The sequence below is a fragment of the Copadichromis virginalis genome, linkage group LG17 (genome assembly GCF_057382275.1).
Source record: "Copadichromis virginalis isolate Kocher_CV1m ecotype Utaka linkage group LG17, C_Virginalis_male_GT1.1, whole genome shotgun sequence".
Taxonomy (NCBI): Eukaryota; Metazoa; Chordata; class Actinopteri; order Cichliformes; family Cichlidae; genus Copadichromis; species Copadichromis virginalis.
This window is the reverse complement of record NC_140634.1, coordinates 2,660,198-2,679,864: the sequence shown is the minus strand read 5'-3', so window position 1 is coordinate 2,679,864 and position 19,667 is coordinate 2,660,198. Positions and strand designations below refer to the sequence as shown.

Genomic DNA, 19,667 nt, shown 5'->3' with positions numbered 1-19,667 from the left:
CAGTCTGTGGTTTAAACAGAACTATGTCATGAACGAACAGCGTGTAAACTCGTTTCATGATTCAGTTGAATTATTTATACCAACAACAAAACACACAAAATGCTTCCATCCATCAAATCACTTGTGAAATATTGTTATAAAGTGATGTAATGATGTTTCAGAGAGAATCCGGTCTGGTCACCGACAGGTACTAGAACCGGATGTGGGGTGGCTGATTTCTTTCGGCCCCAGCAGGGCATGTGTAAAGCGGCAGAGTATATAAAGGTGTGAGCCGACACCCGCGTGGCCTCTGCCAGCTGAACATCGCGGTTAGAAAAGAGGGGGATTGGTTTGGAGCTTGCAGCTGTCCGGCGGCACTTCCTGTGGGAATTTTTACAAGCTACCAGGTGGGTGTTTGTTTGAAATGATACGCTGCTGCGTCTGTAGTGATACAATTTGAAATGATGACAATATGAAGGCAAAGTTCTGATCCGCTAAGTGTCTGCTCTTTTGACGCGATATCTGCAGGAAAGTTTGCGTGGATTTTTAATCGGGATTTGACTGCAGCCTGAGGAACCTTGAGCCAAACGCTGTAATTCCTCATATGTTGTTTAATGAAGCCCATTCTGCTGATATGAATCCCTGACAAGTCAGCAGAACAAGTGAGGCTAAAATGAATCACGTGGATGTTTTAAACAAGGCTGTTTAGTTCAAATGAAAATGTACAAAAACCATCTTTTTGCGCACGTTGTTCGCGTTGTTGCGCTTTCTGCTTCTGCTCCTTTCATGATTCATCCAGGGACAGCCGGCTGCTCAGTGGCCGGGATAAATGCTTTGTCACGGGGTTGGCGGCTGCCCAAACTCTTCTGTCCACCCAGCCACTGTTTCTACTGAAACACTGCAAGCAACAACAGGATCTTTCCTCTCCAGCTTTGATGATGTTTTGTTTTTTTCATAGCAGTGTGGAGCTCACTATGGTGCAGCTATCTCCTTCACCTACCCTGGATATCACCTTTCCACCTGAGAAGTCAAAAGGAAGAGAAGAGGACTCGGTCACTGATGGTATCCTGAAGATGGGCTCACCTGCTGGGTTGAACACGCTGCAGCTCAACATGGAAATCTCCACTGCTTACTACGGCTATGAAACCTACATAGAAGATGGCCTCATCTGCCTCAAACACAAAATTCGCAACCTAGAGAAAAAGAAGGTAAGTTTCTGACAGTGCTGTAAAAGTGGGCGCCTGCTGTTTGTGACGCGTGTTGTCCCCACAGCTGAAACTGCTCGGCTACAGGAAGAGACTGAAGCAGGGTGAGGTTCTAAACAAAGATCAAATGGTGAGTCCAGCTAGTAGTGATTTCTTAAATGAGCTCTGTCTCTAGAACCTGCACTGGTGATTTGAGCTTTCCATTTCCATTTTAGGCGGCTGTGGAAAAGTATGAGGAGGTGCTGCACAACTTGGACTTTGCACGAGAGCTCCACAAAACCCTGGATGGCTTGACTCAGAATGTAAATGTGTCTGGTCACTTTGTCTTTATATCCTGGCGAGGCGTTATTATGCCCTGGGTATTAGGTTGCTTGTGCTGTGTTTGGCTCCGGTGCATTAGATAAGCATATCCAAAATTACACCTGGTAATCTGATGATATTGGTGGGCTGTAGGCTGCCCACCCAGTTAGAAATGTAACCTGTGCTCTTTGTTTTGTTTTTGTCTCTCCTTTTGTTTTGATGTCGATCTGGTCTAAAACTGCATTTGAACTGTACTTTGTAAATAAATGCACGTTCATGTCTTCACATGCATTATATAAATTAAACTGTTGTATAGTCAGAAGTCTCACAACTAGCTATAGAATTTGAAAACTCCTTTAATCCTCCCCTGCAGCTGATTAAGGCCCAGAGGAAAGCCATGAAGAAGGAGCAAGTAGCTATAGTGGAGGAAGAGAGGCGACGTCTGGCCACTGTACTCCAGGTCCAGCACCTCCTTGCTAGCCTGCAAAAGGAGCATGTCAGGAGAGACCTTTTGGCCGGCCAGAATCAGGCACCATGCGTTCCAGGCCAGCAGCTACATAGTCTGAGCCAGCTCACCACCTTGCTTGGAGTCAAGAGAGATAACAGACTGAGGTGAGAGTGACCATAAGATGGTGAACTTCCTCCTTTGAAGGTGACGTAGCAACTGAAATGACTGAAACTTCTGACCCGAGTCTTTCACTTCTCATTGGTCATGTCACAATATTTTCAGGAGGCCACAAATTCTGAGCCAAGTTTTCTGCCCTTCTTGAGTGGAAGTTGAGTGTTGACATAGAATTTTTGTAGATGTCAGGCACAGGGTGGCTTGAATTTCAGGATATAGCTACTGACATCTCTTTTCTGTTCGCTGTAGTTTACAAGAGCAAATGGAGCAGGCGGCTCTGGCCTACATGGACCTGTTGGAGGGAAAAGACAAGCCGGTGGCTGGATCCTCGTGTGAGTGCAAAAACCGGAAAGATCTCTAGAGCTCTTCTAATTCTAACATATTAGAAACAAAGCCCTACAACCAGCTGCAAAAAGCAATGTCTACAATTCTAAGAACAGCAAGAAAAACACAGCAAAATATTCATAAACCTCCACCTCAGCCTCTTGAAGGTGTTTGGAGGTTTTTGTTTCTGTTTTTCTCTAATCCACAGCTTTTATTTCAGCCTTTCAGGGTATACATGGATATTCTTGCATATAGATTTACCTTACTAAGAATATCTTCCCTACTACTTGCCTTCTTTTTCCTTTTCAGTTAAACAGTTGAAAGAGGAGCTCACCAGGCTGTTGAATTGCGAGTACTTCAGTTGTCTTCCACCTCCTCCAGAGGTGGTCCTGAGCTCAGCCAGCCACACTCGTAAGATTCCATAATTACATTTCAATAGCAACTTTTCAGCCATGAAAAACCTTGCATGTGTTACAGGATCGGTGTTTTAGGTTTTTATTTTGTACTTTCCTACCAGCGGGTTGACCAGGTTAGTTTTGGTGGTCCTTGACATTGTTTTGGTGCTTCCTGAGTTTCCTGTCCAGGAATTGACCCAAACTGTACAAACTGTACTGTCTTGGAAATGCCCGTGGCAGTCCTTGTTGTGTTCTGTAAGCTAGAAGTACCAGAACCTGTAGCAGGCAAAGAACAACTTCATGTGCTGAAAAATGAGTTAGTCGATCTGCAATATAAGACCGTATAGAGGGAGGTGAGAGATTTCAGACTACGGCCCCTCCTGGCTTTGATTTCTTGCTTGTTTAGACTGCGACTTGCAGCCATCTACGTTCCTTTTGTGTAGTTGTATTGGCATCAGGTGTCCCACCTCGGGCTCCTGTTTAACAGTTCTCTGGCCCTTGCACAGCTCCAAGGTTAGTTTTGACAGTGTTGTGATCCCACTCCTGCCCTGTTTCTGCTTAAGCTGAGCTTTAAAAGGCATCACTACATGAAATGTATTTCTGTAACTGCCATATTTTCCCTGAAAAAGTTGACTTCCATATTTCTTTTTCTGCTTTGCCCTGTCAGCCATACTAAAGTCAAAATCAAATGAAGTTTCAAAGGAGGTAAGCCCAATATTCATTTAGGGTCCCCTCCCCCACCCTTTCCTTCGACTGCATTTCAATGCTCTATATACAAACAGTTCCCAACCCACTGCTCTGTTGTATGCCAGTTTTTCAATAGACTATACGTGAGTGAGAAGGAGCAGGACCCTCCTGACTGCTGGGATATGGAGCTCCCAGGGGAACCTTCATCACCGCAAACTGCAGTCCTCAAACCATGGAGAGGAGCTGCCACTTTAATACCTAAAGTCATTCCATCCACCACAAGGAAGCAGTCTGCAGACTGCAAACTGGTAAAATATAGTCAAACATCTTTGCTCTTCAGTTGTCATCTGCAATGACGAGTAAAACTGGGTGACTTGATGACGACTATTCATTATATTAGTATCAGAATGAATCGAACGGAAGTATAACATGATTTATGCATTCCTCTTCTCATGGTGAAGAACAGGCTGTCTGTGAACAACAGCTCAGTAGTTAGAGATACGAATAAAACGAAACATTAATGCTGTAGTTTAGCAAAGGTAACATTCCAGTGACTGCATTACTTCGGGGGAGGGGACAGCAAAGACTCGCTATTATAAGGAAGGGCTGCAGATGTACTGTAATTCTCTGGGGTGAGCGCACTTATTGAAAGTAGTCAGTTGATCTTAAATTACAAGAACTGATCTGCCAGTATTGGCTCAAAAGCTCAGGTGATTCAAATCCTATTCTTCCCAGAGGAAAGAGAAGAAGGCCAAACAGGAGCAAAATTCAAAGTTGGTGAGTTGAACAGCTGATCTTCACCAGACACGCACATTGATGCTCTGTAAATATTTTTAGGTGTACAAATGAGCCCCTTGTAATTCCTGACAGGTAGTTGGCATGGATATACCTGTGGAAGTTTTCAGTTCTGCATCTGCCTTACCTAAAGATCCCATCCTGAGAAGACAACACCTCGAGGAGCTCATGACAAAGATCCATGGCTCCTTCAGTTTTATGCAGGTGGACTTTGGTTTGCAACTTTCTGTGTGTAACTGGTGGTACTATTGTTGTTTTCAGCTTTGCCAGTGACTGAAGGTTTATTGCTCTGTTTTTTTTAATGCTGTCCTGTTCAGGACTCTCTCCTAGATGGTGAGAGCTCGCCTACAAATGACCAGCTCCGACTGAAGAGACAGCCTTCTGGATCTCCCTCCATTCTGGGTAAATTGAGAAAAAAATTAACAAGGTCTGTTATTCTCAGGTGTCACAAAGTGCTTTATCATATAAAATGCAACAATTAAAATGGCATAGATGAAAGAAACTGCACAGGTGGGCCTTACCTTTTTAAAAGAAGCTTATCAAAGGTCAACAGAGCTTACGTTCAATGGAAGGAGGTCCTTTTGTCCTTATCTAGGCGAAGGTGGCACCAACAAGCATTGACCAGCACAGCTTTGAACTCTGAAAACTAAGAGATCCAACCAAAGTACTCTTTAATGGTAAAGGTATGTTTTTGCTGCATTGGCCGTGTGTTTGGGATCATTGTAAAGCTTGCTAATGCAGCAGTGATTAATAGTTCTCATGATGCAATATAAAGATCAATTTGGAAGGACTGGGTACTTAAAGAGAAAAATTAGAACTTTTATTGTCATCGTAGGGTTGCTCGCACAGCGAAATAAGGTAGCAAGACCACAAAAGTTAAAAAAATATAAGAACACTACACAATGTTTGTCTTCCAGGAAGCATTGTGGGGGCTTTGGTCACGAAGGATAGGGATGGAAGTTGCACATCTGCTGAAATATTGCACAGGGACTGGAATGAATAGCAGCGGCAAAGTGATGGTATGAGAGAGGTCTGCTCACTTTGCATTTATGGTTCTCACAGCCCACGGGTAGAAGCTGTTCTTTGGTCTGTTGGTTTTGCACCTGATGGATCTGAACTTTGTTTTGTTTCTTTAGAGGGCAGAATGTTGAATAGATGGTGGTTAGGATGGAGTCATCTTAGTCTGGTATAATTACACCAACCTTATCTAGATTGTGTACAAAAGATCCAATATAGTTTTGTTTAAATTTAAAAAATAAAACAATCTAAATTGAAAGAAGCAAACCTGGATGGGAAGAGTCTTGGTGGCTGATGATCTGGTGTCACTGGTGAGAGGGGCCGGTGTAGTAATAAACTCACTGGGAGAGTTTAAAGGATGACTACATGAATTCTGTTTTGTCAGGGTTGAGATGGATGAACTTGACTGGTGTTGGAAACATCACTGATGGGAGGCTTTTCGAGTGTGCTGGACCTTACCAGGTGTACAGGTGATTGTCAGCGTGGCTGGCTGTGGCTCAGGGGGTATAGCAGGTTGCATTCTACTTGGATCAGTGGTTTGACTTCCCAGCTCATCTAGTCTCCACGTCCATCCTAGGGCTCGATGCTGAACCTCAAATTCCCCCGATTCAGTGTGACTAAAAAGCCATTTGAGTACTCAATAAAAATGTGTTCATCATTTAGCGTGGCAATGCTCCTATGAAGGGGTTGAGCTGCTATAGGGAGATGTAGGATTAAGACAGAACTGTGAAATACACTAAAAAAAAAGACATTTAAATCTATTCTAAACGTAATATTCAGGAAAGCGCTTGCAGGCTTGGGTGTGGCCTATAAATGTACTAGCAGTATATGCAAATGTGATTTGTGTTTTAGCAGTTTGTCGGTCTTTTAGTCATACAAAAGAAATATTGCTTAGATTTTTTTTGAATAAATTTCCTAATATTTTTTGTTTTGTTTTCCATCTCACCTAAACAGCTAAAGCGGGTTTGAGAAGCCCAATTGATGTCCTACCCAAAGTGATGCATGTAAGGAGCTCTTTTCCTTTTTAACAAAGCAGGTGTGACTAAAAATGAGAACAGTTTTTAGTTGTGACATATCCACCTTTCCTATATTCAGTCCACTCCACTGCCCACCAGGCTTACAGAGCGCAGAGTCAGTCTGACCAATGGAAATCGGAGCCTGGAGACCTGTGACATAGAACTTTCCCCAAAGGCCCTACCTCATGTAAGGAGCCATTCGTTTCAATATAAAGTTATACTCTGCATTCTGTGTGCCTCTCCTAAGCTTTGTTGTCAATCTAGGAGTCTCTCCAGTTGGCTGAAAAAGAGATTTTTCCTTCACCGCCACTGTTTCGCCGGGAGTCGACTGCCTCCAGCAATCTGGAGGAGAAGAGCTGTCCTATGGTAGATTAGTTTAGCCACCATCGGAGAACTTCTTCTGTGAAGTGTTGCCAGAATACTTTATTTTGTTTCTTTTAACCTTCCCAGACACCAGTAACAGATTCAGGGAAGCAGTCGCCCTGTAATGGGGTAACATCCTGCACTTCCACCCCCCCTCAGGGACAGACTTTCTCTACACCGCCCACCAGGCGATCTCTGACCTCTGCACAGTTTCAGAACATCCAGTCAGTAAGTTTCATCAAAGTATCATTCAGACTTTGATCATTGGTGGCTAAAGTCAAAGTGCAGGGCTGTAGCTCCTCTCTGAGATGCGATTCAGACGGTGTTAATATAAAAAGAAATGAGGTGAGATAAGATCTCACTGTACGCAAGAAATAGAGCTGAGACTTCTCACACATGGTGCAGCTCAGGATAAGAGATTCTGATTAAAGATCTTGTGGTGTCAGCAAATGGGTCAAAGGCTGTTAGTGGGTATTATATCTCCATTTTACTGGGTGTCTGAACATGTGTTGCTGTTCCAGCTGTAGTCTCTGGGTGTTCACAAACTTAATGTTGGTGGAAGTCTTAAGATGGGTAATTTTTGAGAACCATGTGCATGAACCATCATATTTAAAATTGACATCTCATCTAAAATATTTTTGTGGTTCAGTTCTGGAAAGTAAGATTCTAATATTTTAATAGTTAGTACCACAAACTATTAAACACCCATACAGCTTATGGATGTATGAATGCTAAACAAGCTCATTAGCCTACATTTTCTCAATGTCTGTTTTGTGACTTCCAAAAAAAACCAGCTCCTCGAGGTTTTTGTTGGTTGTGTTTTTTCTGCTTTCTGTAGGTCTTTAAAGTGAGCACCTCCTTAACTCAGACGGGGGAGGTGACCTATAAACCAGATTCTGTTTTCACTGAGCCCAGATACACCACTGCCAGCACCCAGACACCACCCGAGTTTGCCCTCTCAGAGGAGGAGGCACAGCCAGGTATGTTGAGTTTTGCATTCTTTGCTTTGTGTCCTCACTGCTAGACCGGTCGTCATCATCGAGATGCATTTTCTCTAGTGTACCAGTCGGATTACTCGGTGGGTCATGGTGGACAGATCTTTCAGTCTCCAAGCCAGTCGGGTGGTGTGACTCGACCCAGCCAATCATACTACACCAGAGGCTCTGTGAGAGGTATGGCACGTGGTGGCAAGGCACTGGCTCAAACCTTTCGCTCCTCTGGGTGGCAACGAGGTATTGGTCTTGTTTTTTTTTGTTTTTTTGTTTTTTTTTTGTTTCGTTTTTGGTTTGTTTGTGGTGGTTTTTTGTTGTTGTGCGTTTCCTCACCCCACCCAAAGCTGTGGCTGTGCCTCTGTGCAGAAGGGCTCGTCCTGTTCTAAGGGAGTTCTTCTTCCCTACAACCACAAAGTGTTTTTATGTGTGAAGTTTTCCTTAATATTGTGGGGTTATGACCTTCTCATCAAGCATCTTTGTGAACTGGCACAATTTAAACTGAGGTTTTCTTAAACTAGTTTCTGATTACAGGAGGATCCTACATCTCTCCAACTCATCTCAGGGACTCTGGTCCCCTCCTCTATGCAGCTAGAGTAAGTCAACCTATCTTTTAACATTTTATAATCCCAGCACAAATGATGGATTAAATACGGCCATAAACCAAAAAGGCATTTCATTAAATGACCCAAGCAAAGGATGGGAAACCTACTTGACAAGCAAATAAATTTATTTACAGAAGTGAAGCTGCTCACTAAGTAAAAGCACAACTTATTCAAGTCCTGCAGTTTTCATACTAGTCTGTTCATGTGGAAAAGGAACACGTTTTGTTTCTATATGGGGGCAGTTTTTCTGTAAGCACAATCTGTTTTGAGGAAGTTTGCAGCTTTAAAATTCATAATCAAGTAGATCATCAGAAGCGGTGTGTAGAAGTGTATTTGCTTATACAAAGTAGGCTGCACAATCGCAAACAGTTGTGGGATATGTTGACTGTGTTGGTTGCCATAACAAGTAATCATCAGCACTCACCAAAAGCTTTGAACAATGCCTGACTTTTATATAAAATCATTTTTTAAAGGTAATAACAAAATATAAAATTCCAGTTTGTGTCAGACAGCTGCTCACAATTTAGATTCAAAGCAGGAAGTATAGAGGGCCCATTCCATGAAAATCAACTGAAAAGAGACGACCACAGAGATGACTCTGCAACTTGAATGAAGATGCAAAATTTTCCATTTTACAGAATTTTTATTTTTCAACTTAGATTTTATACCAAGCGCATCTTCTGTCCTTGTTTCCTTCTGTGTAAAAGTCACTGTTGTGCTTCTGTGGCCTTTTTCTCAGGACTCGGGGTACCAGCACAACTACAGGCGAGCAGGGAGACATAACAACAGTGGTAGGAACCATTGTCTTTTCTGCTACAGCTTCCACTTCCATTTTTGATTTTAAGTTTGGTGCCACCAACATATTTCCACAGCCAAATTCTGAAATTTGGGATTTGATGTTTTCTTCCTGCAGTTAAAAATAATCAACATGGCATTCTGTGTCATCTCAACTCCACAGCAGCCTGGAGTGATTCTTCTCAGGTGAGCAGCCCAGACAGGGAGGGAGCGTTCACAATTGTGGACTCGGGTCATGGGGATTCCCTGTCTGTTTCCACTGTGGAGGTCCCACTCACTCCACATGGACACCACCACACCGCCTTGCTGCCTATGCAGCTCTACCCACTCTCCCAGCCTCTGCGAGTGGCCTTCACTGCCTCTCGCACTGCCAACTTCGCTCCAGGAAATCTCGACCAGCCGATTGTATTTGACCAGCTCCATAGCAACCTAGGGGAGATGTACGATACCCACATTGGCCGCTTTACCTGCCCTGTGAATGGAACCTATGTCTTTATCTTCCACATCCTGAAGCTTGCCATCAATGTGCCACTCTACATTAACCTCATGCGCAACGAGGAGGTGATGGTGTCGGCATACGCCAACGATGGAGCCCCAGACCATGAAACGGCCAGCAACCACGCCATTTTGCCGCTTTTCCAAGGAGACCAGGTGTGGCTCAGGTTGCATCGTGGAGCCATCTATGGCAGCACTTGGAAGTACAGCACCTTCTCTGGGTTTCTGCTGTACCAGGATTGAGTAGCAGTCAGCCTGATGGGACTCTTCTTCCAGTGTGTGGACTGTTTGCTTTGCATTGAATGGTGACTGCACTGACGTTTGAGTATAGTGGTCAGGCTGCATGCTAATGCATAAAACTTGTTCACAACATGGGTGAGAGTATAGATTATACACTTTGACCACTTACACAACTTTACCTGTTTTCAAATGGGGTCTGTTACCAATTGACAAACCAGGCAGACCAAATAAAAACCATTGTGATGAACTCCCACTTTGACTGATACAGTTACACCGTCTGCTGTAAAGCGGCACCTGCAAGAATGGAATCATTTTGTGCCTTTTTGTTCAATGAATGTTTGCATTGACCAGATGTTAACCTCAAGTCATTCATTTAGTTCAACATATCAGGTGAATTGACAAACTGTATTTGCAGCACTTTGCTTGATGCTGTGCTCCTATCATTCATTCTTACTGAGGAAAGGATTGTTCTTGGTGGTGGGTGTGGTGTCAAACACTAAAGGCAAAATTGTAGCACTGTCTACTGTGAAGGTATAAAAGAGGTCTCTTGCTGAAATAAAAGATGAGCAGTGAAGTGTAGTGGTTTTTGTGTTTTTATTATTTAAGTTTTAAAAAAAAAAACTAAAAAAACCAAAAACACTCTTGGGTTACATTACTTAAGCAGGTTTGTTTAAGAGCCAGTTCACAGCTGAAGAAGCCTCCTGGATGAGGTGAAATGTCTTCACAAAACTTCAAAAAGCCCTACTCGAGTACATACAAAAATGCTCTATAAGAACCATTCCGCACATGAGTATTAAGTGCGTCATTAAACATAAAGCCACTGGTGAGTGGTTGTAACCACAGTGACGCTTATTCTCTCAAACAGGTGGTGATATAGAGCTCCACGTGAAGTACACTTCCCAAACAAGTCGGCTAAACTTGGAGGGTACCAATCTGTCCAGTTAAGAAGCATAAATTAGCATTTTACTTAAATGAGTCTGAGGAGTCAACATTGTGCAGCCAGCAACATCATCCAGTATAATCGGTTTGGTAATGGGGACAGTTTGCCAAAAAGTACCCCCTCTGCTGTTAGATACCAGAAAGAAATCCTGAGATGTAGACAGACAGGAACTCGATGACACAAAAAGTTGGTTATGGAATTTAACTTAGTTTTATGCTGGGACCAATGCTTTTCACATGATCAGAGTTTCCCTTACACAAAACAATGAAAAGAATATGTAGTATATTTGCAGCTCTGGAGGCCAGGATTACTGAATTGGAGACTCTGCTTCGCACCCTTCATTCACCCGTAGCTAGCCAGGCCCCTGTAGCTGGTGCAGCCGAAGATAGCGTAGGCCCCGCTGGCTGTTCCCCGGCAGATCCCAAGCAGCTGGGGAAAGAGGGCGGCTGGGTGACGGTGAGGAGGAAGCATAGTCCTAAACAGAAGCCCCAGGTACACCACCAACCTGTTCATGTGTCTAACCGTTTTTCCCCACTCGGCGACACACCCGCCGGGGGTCAAACTCTGGTAATTGGTGATTCTGTTCTCAGACATGTGAAGCTAGAGACAATACAGTATCCACATCTGAACCGAAGAGTAAAACAGTGAAATGTGGATTATTAAATATTAGGTCTCTCTCCAAGTCTCTGTTAGTACATGACTTAATAATTGATCAACAAATCGTTTACTCTGCCTTACAGAAACCTGGTTGCAGCAGGATGATTATGTTAGTTTAAATGAATCAACACCCCCGAGTCATTCTAACTACCAGAAACCCCGAAGCACAGGCCGAGGGGGCGGTGTGGCAGCAATTTTTCACACCAGCCTATTAATCAACCAAAGACCCAGACAGACTTTTAATTCATTTGAAAGCCTGATGCTTAGCCTCGTCCACCCCAGCTGTAAAACTCAGAAACCAGTCTTACTTGTTATCATCTATCGTCCACCTGGGCCTTACACAGAGTTTCTGTCTGATTTCTCAGACTTTATATCTAATTTAGTTCTGAGCTCAGATAAAATAATTATTGTGGGTGATTTTAACATCCATGTAGATGCTAAAAATGACAGCCTCAACATGGCATTTAATCTGTTATTAGACTCAATTGGTTTCTCTCAAAATGTAAAAGAACCCACCCACCACTTTAATCACACTCTAGATCTTGTTTTAACATAAGGCATAGACACTGAACATTTAACAGTGTTTCCTGAAAACCCTCTCCTGTCTGATCATTTCCTGATAACATTTACATTTACAATAATTGATTACACAGCGGTGGAGAGTAGACTTTATCAAAGTAGATGTCTTTCTGAAAGCGCTGTAACTAAGTTTAAGAATATAATCCACCCACTGTTATCATCTTCAATGCCCTGTACCAACACAGAGCAGAGCAGCTATCTGAACGCTACTCCAACAGAGTTCGATTATCTTGTTAATAATTTTACCTCCTCACTACGTACGACTCTGGATACTGTAGCTCCTGTGAAAACTAAGGTCTCTAATCAGAAGTACCTGACTCCGTGGTATAATTCTCAAACACGTAGCCTAAAGCAGATGACTCGTAAGCTGGAGAGGAAATGGCGTGTCACAAATTTAGAGGGTCATCATTTAGCCTGGAGAAATAGTTTGTTGCTTTATAAGAAAGCCCTCCGCAAAGCCAGAACATCTTACTATTCATCACTGATTGAAGAAAATAAGAACAACCCCAGGTTTCTCTTCAGCTCTGTAGCCAGGCTGACAAACAGTCAGAGCTCTGTTGAGCCAACCATCCCTTTAACGTTAACTAGTAATGACTTCATGAACTTCTTCACAAATAAAATTTTTATCATTAGAGAAAAAATGACCAGTAATCATCCCACAGATGTAATATTATCTACAGCTACTCTTAGTACCATTGATGTTAAGTTAGACTCTTTTTCTCCAATTGATCTTTCTGAGTTAACTTCAATAATTACTTCTTCCAAACCATCAACGTGTCTTTTAGACCCCATTCCTACAAAACTGCTCAAAGAAGTCCTGCCATTAATTAATTCTTCGATCTTAAATATGATCAACCTATCTCTAATAATCGGCTATGTACCACAGGCCTTCAAGCTGGCTGTAGTTAAACCTTTACTCAAAAAGCATCTCTAGACCCAGCAGTCTTAGCTAATTATAGGCCAATCTCCAACCTTCCTTTCATATCAAACATCCTTGAAAGAGTAGTTGTCAAACAGCTAACAGATCATCTGCAGAGGAATGGTTTATTTGAAGAGTTTCAGTCAGGTTTCAGAGCTCATCACAGCACAGAAACAGCTTTAGTGAAGGTTATAAATGATCTTCTTATGGCCTCTGACAGTGGACTCATCTCTGTGCTTGTCCTGCTAGACCTCAGTGCAGCGCTCGATACTGTCGACCATAATATCCTATTAGAGCGATTAGAACATGCTGTAGGTATTACAGGTACTGTGCTGCAGTGGTTTGTATCATATCTATCTCATAGACTCCAGTTTGTTCATGTAAATGGAGAGTCCTCTTCACACACTGAGGTTAATTATGGAGTTCCACAGGGTTCAGTGCTAGGACCGATTCTGTTTACATTATACATGCTTCCCTTAGGCAGCATCATTAGAAGACATAGCATACATTTACACTGCTATGCTGATGACACCCAGCTCTATCTGTCCATGAAGCCAGATAACACACACCAATGAGTTAAACTGCAGGAATGTCTTAAAGACATAAAGACCTGGATGGCCGCTAACTTTGTGCTTCTTAATTCAGATCAAACTGAGGTTATTGTACTCGGCCCTGAAAATCTTAGAAATATGGTATCTAAGCAGATTCTTACTCTGGATGGCATTACCTTGGCCTCCAGTGACACTGTGAGGAACCTTGGAGTCATTTTTGACCAGGACATGTCCTTCAACGCACATATTAAACAAATATGTAAGACTGCGTTCTTCCATTTGCGCAACATCTCTAAAATTAGAAATATCCTGTCTCAGAGTGACGCTGAAACACTAGTTCTTCCATTTATTACTTTCAAACTGGACGACTGTAATTCATTATTATCAGGAAGTCCTAAAAACTCCCTGAAAAGCCTTCAGCTAATCCAAAATGCTGCAGCAAGAGTCCTGACAGGGACTAGAAAGAGAGAGCAGATTTCTCCTGTATTGGTTTCCCTTCATTGGCTTCCTGTTAAATCCAGAATTCAAAATCCTGCTCCTCACATACAAGGTCTTAAATAATCAGGCCCCATCTTATCTTAATGACCTTGTAGTACCATATCACCCTATTAGAGCGCTTCGCTCTCGCTCTGCAGGCCTACTTGTTGTTCCTAGAGTATTTAAAAGTAGAATGGGAGGCAGAGCCTTCAGTTTTCAGGCCCCTCTTCTGTGGAACCAGCTTCCAGTTTGGATTCAGGAGACAGACACTATCTCTACTTTCAAGATTAGGCTTCAAACTTTCCTTTTTGCTAAAGCATATAGTTAGGGCTGGACCAGGTGACCCTGAATCCTCCCTTAGTTATGCTGCAATAGACGTAGGCTGCCGGGGGATTCCCATGATGCATTGAGTTTTTCCTTTCCAGTCACCTTTCTCACTCACTATGTGTTAACAGACCTCTCTGCATTGAATCATATCTGTTATTAACCTCTGTCTCTCTTCCACAGCATGTCTTTATCCTGTCTTCCTTCTCTCCCCCCAACCAATCACAGCAGATGGCCCCGCCCCTCCCTGAGCCTGGTTCTGCCGGAGGTTTCTTCCTGTTAAAAGGGAGTTTTTCCTTCCCACTGTCACCAAAGTGCTTGCTCATAGGGGGTCACATGATTGTTGGGTTTTTCTCTGTATGTATGAAGCGCCTTCAGGCGACTTTTGTTGTGATTTGGCGCTATATAAATAAAATTGAATTGAATATGTTTTTTTCTATGGAGGTGATACACACATCCAGATGACACAAATCAACTAGTTTAACTACAGGCATCCATAACTTGCTACTTTTAAATTCTGAGAACTCTGAGTTTATTGCACTTTGGCCTAAAAATCTTCTATTTCTTCATTTCCATTTAATACTTGTACAGCTGCTGTTATTGTATATTTATATTTGTATTTCTTCATACATTCTTAAATATTTCTATACTGTGTATTGTGTATTTTGTTGTACAGTTATTTTATTTTCAACTTTAACTTATATATTTTATCTTCTTTCCCAGTTAAATTTACCCTTCATTCTAATTTGTGTTGTACAGTTATTTCAGTTTTATATTTTATTTTATTCCATCCTAGTTAAATTTACCCTTTTTAATTTTCATATTTATGTCTCCGGTTCTGTTCATAATTTTTATGGACAGGATTTCTAGGCGCAGCCAAGTGGCGGAGGGCTTTCACTTTAGTGGCCTCAGAATCTCATCTCTGATTTTTGCAGATGATGTGGTTCTGTTGGCTTCATCGGGTGAGGGCCTCCAGCTCGCACTGGAACGGTTTGCAGCCGAGTGTGAAGCAGCGGGAATGAGGATCAGCACCTCCAAATCCGAGGCCATGGTTCTCAGCCGGAAAAGGGTGGAGTGCCCACTCCGGGTCGGGGATGAGTTCCTGCCACAAGTGGAGGAGTTCAAGTATCTCGGGGTCTTGTTCGCGAGTGATGGGAGAAGGGAGCTGGAGATCGACAGACGGATTGGGGCTGCAGCTGCAGTAATGCGGACGCTGCACCGGTCCGTCGTGGTGAAGAGGGAGCTGAGTGTAAAAGCGAAGCTCTCAATTTACCGGTCGATCTACGTCCCTACCCTCACCTATGGCCACGAGCTGTGGGTAGTGACCGAAAGAACGAGATCGCGGATACAAGCGGCAGAAATGAGCTTCCTCCGAAGGGTGGCTGGCCTCTCCCTTAGAGATAGGGTGAGAAGGTCGGCCATCCGGGAGGGGCTCAGAGTAGAGCAGCTGCTGCTCCACATCGAAAGGAGCCAGCTGAGGTGGTTCGGGCATCTGACAAGGATGCCCCCTGGGCGCCTCCTGGGTGAGGTGTTCCAGGCATGTCCCACCGGGAGGAGGCCCCGGGGCAGACCCAGGACACGCTGGAGAGATTATATCTCTCGGCTGGCCTGGGAACGCCTTGGTATTCCCCCGGATAAGCTGGAGGAGGTGGCTGGGGAGAGGGAGGTCTGGGCCTCTTTGCTTAGGCTGCTGCCCCCGCGACCCGGCCCCGGACAAAGCGGATGAAGATGGATGGATGGATGGATTTATTTCCTATCCTATTCATAGCCTTTTCTTTTTTTCTTTAGGTCACGAGCAGTTGTGTAAGCATTTCACTGCATATCGTACTGTGTATGACTGTGTGTGTGACAAATAAAATTAGAATTTTTAAACATGATCTCTAATGAGTCTCTCTCTTGCAAGCAGGTAAAGCACTGCATGTGTTATATAACTATCTGTGAAACTGAAAAGAAAAACTCTACTCCTCCAAAGGAGAAATTCATTAGTTACAACAGGATAACAAGATTAGAATTTCAGCTGTTACAAAGAGTATTTGTAGCAACATTTTTGACTGACATGAGATAAATACTTTATTTATCCAATAAGCAATACACATGCAAAACAAAATAAGCAACAGCCAGTGTAACCTCTACTAAAACTTTGCTCAAGATTAGCAAGCAACTGAGTCTAAAAGTGGTGACTTCCTGGCATGAAATATATTTTATTTTATAATATTATTATATTTCAAAATTATACATGTCACACACACACATCTTAGACTTCGGTGTTTTATTGAGGAACAATAAATATCAGTAGAGAGCAGTCAGTCCCAACGCTGGCATGAAGTGTGACTACTAGGGTGGATGGTCATCTTCCACACGTCGTTTCTGGTGCTGCCAGAAAAATAGTCCGTACATAAAGACGTCCAGGAAGAGGTGGAGGAATCCATGTCTGTGCTTTGGAGCTGTCAATAGTCCCACAGGTTAATCAGCAGGGGCACATGAAGGAGAAATAGTGGCTACTTTAAAGGTGCTTAGGACGCATCGACTTACTCCACAGGTTTGTCCACCATAAAACACCAGTGCTGCTGTCAGCCAGTCAAAGTCAATATAAATTAAAAACACAGGAAGGCAGGATGCCCATCACATACTCCGTTCTGGAAACAGCAGAAATGCAACCGTGTCCACATTTTGTCGTAACAAAGCAGATAAACTCCCCTGCTATTTGTAATCCATTAGAGTGCCACATGAATACAGCTTAAATGACAGCGTGCGTTGACAATATGTACACCTGAAAGTATCCATTTAGCAACAGGCAACACAAAACTGCTAATGCTGCAAAAGTTCAAAGATAGGACATCTGCCCAAGATACACATTTCCAAACATTTTACTCTCTGCTGCCAAACATATTTACATTTTGAGCGCATTTAGAGGAGGTGAAACACAAATATGGCGCGTCCCTTCATGACACATTTATGGACCACAGAAAACAAGGTTAACAATTCTAATTGTGAAATTCATCCATTTATGCCAAGTCTGCAGTTTACATAAAAACCCCTTTAAACAATTAAAGAACATTTAGCTTAGCATAGGCTAGTTTGCTTTATTACAAAAAATAAAATCTAGATTTTAAACAGTGTATAAACAGCCAGTGCTACTGCGGCTGTTACACAGGGACTAAAAACGTAACCTGTGACTGGCTTGAAGTGGGACTTTACGGGAATCATGACACACACACAAGCATGAAAGTTGTTAAGACCATAAACCTGCTACTTCTCACTTCCTATGCTAATTGGTGACAAATGGGTGCTATTACACTCAGTCTTGTTTATAGAAACGTGAAGTAAACGTTCTAAAATTTCAGCTTATTCCTGATGTTTGATATGAATGCAGTAAAAAGCTGAACTGTGTATACTGATTATTGTTTTTGAAAGAACCGTTTTGTTGTTTTGTGGAAAAGTTTAATAACTGCCAGGACTTTAATTCATTAATGTTATACTTGAATTAATTTCTGTCGTATATTGTTAATGTGTCAGGTATCTCCATAGTGTAGGAGTTCACACTTTTGGCCCACACACGCTGGTTTCAAGGAAAAGGCATAAATCAGCTGAAATTCATTTTTCATTCTTAGATGAGCCTGTATGTTACAGTTTAGCTGTTATTTAGTTGTTGAAACTGGCAAGAAATCCTACATGAATTTGTGTGTAGGCAGATGGTGTAAATGAGTTTGTAAGGCACACAGCCTTAAAACCTGATCTTACATGCGCACATCTGTGAAGTGAGACATAGATGTATAATGTAGGTAGGAATGTTAGCCACAGGTTAAACTCTTAACACTGAGTCTGTCATTGTGTCAGTGATCCCTCAGCTCAGTCTCTTCATGGCATCGTACTCTTTCCGTGCACAAAAGCATTGTTGCTCACGCTAACAACAGTTAGGTTGATGCTACTATAACCAACAGTTACAGGTAAGATAATGCATCTACTCGTACCAACTGAAGGGGGCTATGCTACACACAGCTGTTACATGTCTGCTGCTACAGCTATGTCTCTATGCTGTCATTTCAGCATGCACTCAATTTTTTGTTTTTCTTCCAAGCAGCCATATTTCAGTACACTAAGAGAATCAATAAGGCAGAAAGATGCTGTGATTCATATCAGCAACGACAATCCTGCAGCCTAGAAAAGACCTTAAAGCAAAAACAATATAGAAAGTATTTTCATGCTCAATCATCAAGGTAAGGAAATCCCAAAAAGTGGATTCTGTTCATGTGGACGTTTCGTCACTCATCCAAGTGACTTCTTCAGTCGTACGCTTGGCCACCGCTACGTCCAGATGAACAGTTTTTGGGAATATAAAAAAGTAGTTCCCTCAAACATGACAGTGAATAACTGCTTTGCAAAAGTCTTTTTGGAACAGATTTTTGACTTGCAGCTTGAGTTTAATGTGAGCAGGAAGCCAAACAGTCATTTTCCAAGTGTACTGAAATAACAAATACATGGAAGGCAGGAAGTGCTTCTAAAAGCTGATATGTCTGCAGAAACCTGTGCACTGTGATGAACAGCATTAGTTCATCAAGTAAAAAACTACAGATCCTTGGTCTGACCTTTTGTTTAAATAGTCTTTGAAATTCACAGGAAGAGTGGAAATACTGCATGCAAGCTCATGGGTCACCCACAAATTTTAACATCTCTCATGAAGAATCAAGCAACATGAGAACATGTGGAACTTATTGCTTTGGTTTCCAAATTGTCCTTTCAATTTAATGTCCTCCAAACCTTATCATCCATCTAATCACAAGGCCAAGGAGCTAACAGTTAGACGGACAGAGTGAACTGAAGAGGAGGACAGAAAATTAACCAGAGTCCTGTGGAGCTAAAGGTTGATGCCTTTGACCAGTGAGGCTTCCAGTGTGATGGAGAAGTCGTGCAGTGTCTCAAGGACGCTAATAAGGGTATTGAGAGTGGAAGGGTCTCTGAGCATTGCTGTGTCCTCATACATCTGCAGGATCACTGGACATTCCACGAGCAGGGGGAGCCACTGGGGCAGCAGGCGGTCTCTGTGGGGCCAACAGTGATCAGAATTATTAAAACTTCACAGTTTATCGCATTTTAAATTTCAATTTTTAATTCAATTTAGTTTTTAAAAAATGTTAGTTTCAGTTTGGTTTGATTATTTTTATTCATTATTGTAGCATTATGTCACAAGATAAAGCGCCTCGAGGTGACTGTTGCTAAAACTGAATTAGCTTCAGTTTGAGTTGCTACACAAAGCCTCCCATTGCTGAGGTGACAATCCTGACCACACTGACAGAGACTCAACCCAAGGACATCTCCTAATTATTGTTTAGTTTGGTTTTAGTTGAACGCACAATATGATTTGGTTTAGTCTTATTCAAGAGTCCAGTTTAATT

General features: G+C 42.5%; 2 protein-coding genes across 7 annotated transcripts in view; one reads left to right on the top strand and one right to left on the bottom strand.

The window, feature by feature from the left end:
- Positions 1–202: 202 nt before the first annotated feature.
- caprin2 (caprin family member 2) lies at positions 203–10,401 on the top strand. Its single transcript, XM_085437149.1, has 21 exons — positions 203–386; positions 938–1,187; positions 1,252–1,314; positions 1,400–1,486; positions 1,858–2,096; positions 2,356–2,438; positions 2,740–2,841; positions 3,493–3,530; positions 3,638–3,820; positions 4,248–4,289; positions 4,383–4,511; positions 4,625–4,749; positions 6,298–6,328; positions 6,420–6,527; positions 6,605–6,706; positions 6,791–6,931; positions 7,542–7,683; positions 7,762–7,935; positions 8,227–8,288; positions 9,037–9,088; positions 9,256–10,401. The coding sequence occupies exons 2-21, from the start codon at positions 954–956 to the stop codon at positions 9,828–9,830; spliced, it is 2,712 nt and encodes a 903-aa protein (XP_085293275.1). The 5' UTR covers positions 203–386; positions 938–953; the 3' UTR covers positions 9,831–10,401.
- Positions 10,402–16,528: 6,127 nt separating this feature from the next.
- LOC146688747 (DENN domain-containing protein 5B-like) overlaps positions 16,529–19,667 on the bottom strand; it is an 83,534-nt gene continuing 80,395 nt past the window's right edge. For all 6 annotated transcript variants that reach the window (XM_085436819.1, XM_085436813.1, XM_085436815.1 and 3 more), the window contains one exon: positions 16,529–19,313. In XM_085436819.1, the coding sequence (XP_085292945.1) occupies positions 19,130–19,313 (184 nt within the window). In that variant the 3' untranslated portion in view covers positions 16,529–19,129. The remainder of the gene's footprint in view (positions 19,314–19,667) is intronic.

Excerpts from the sequence above, each read along its gene's own strand:
- caprin2 (XM_085437149.1), top strand. The coding sequence starts at position 954 with ATGGTGCAGCTATCTCCTTCACCTACCCTGGATATCACCTTTCCACCT. Across the intron at positions 1,315-1,399 it reads TTCTAAACAAAGATCAAATG|GCGGCTGTGGAAAAGTATGA; the intron begins GTGAGTCCAGCT and ends TTTCCATTTTAG. Across the intron at positions 2,439-2,739 it reads GCCGGTGGCTGGATCCTCGT|TTAAACAGTTGAAAGAGGAG; the intron begins GTGAGTGCAAAA and ends TTTCCTTTTCAG.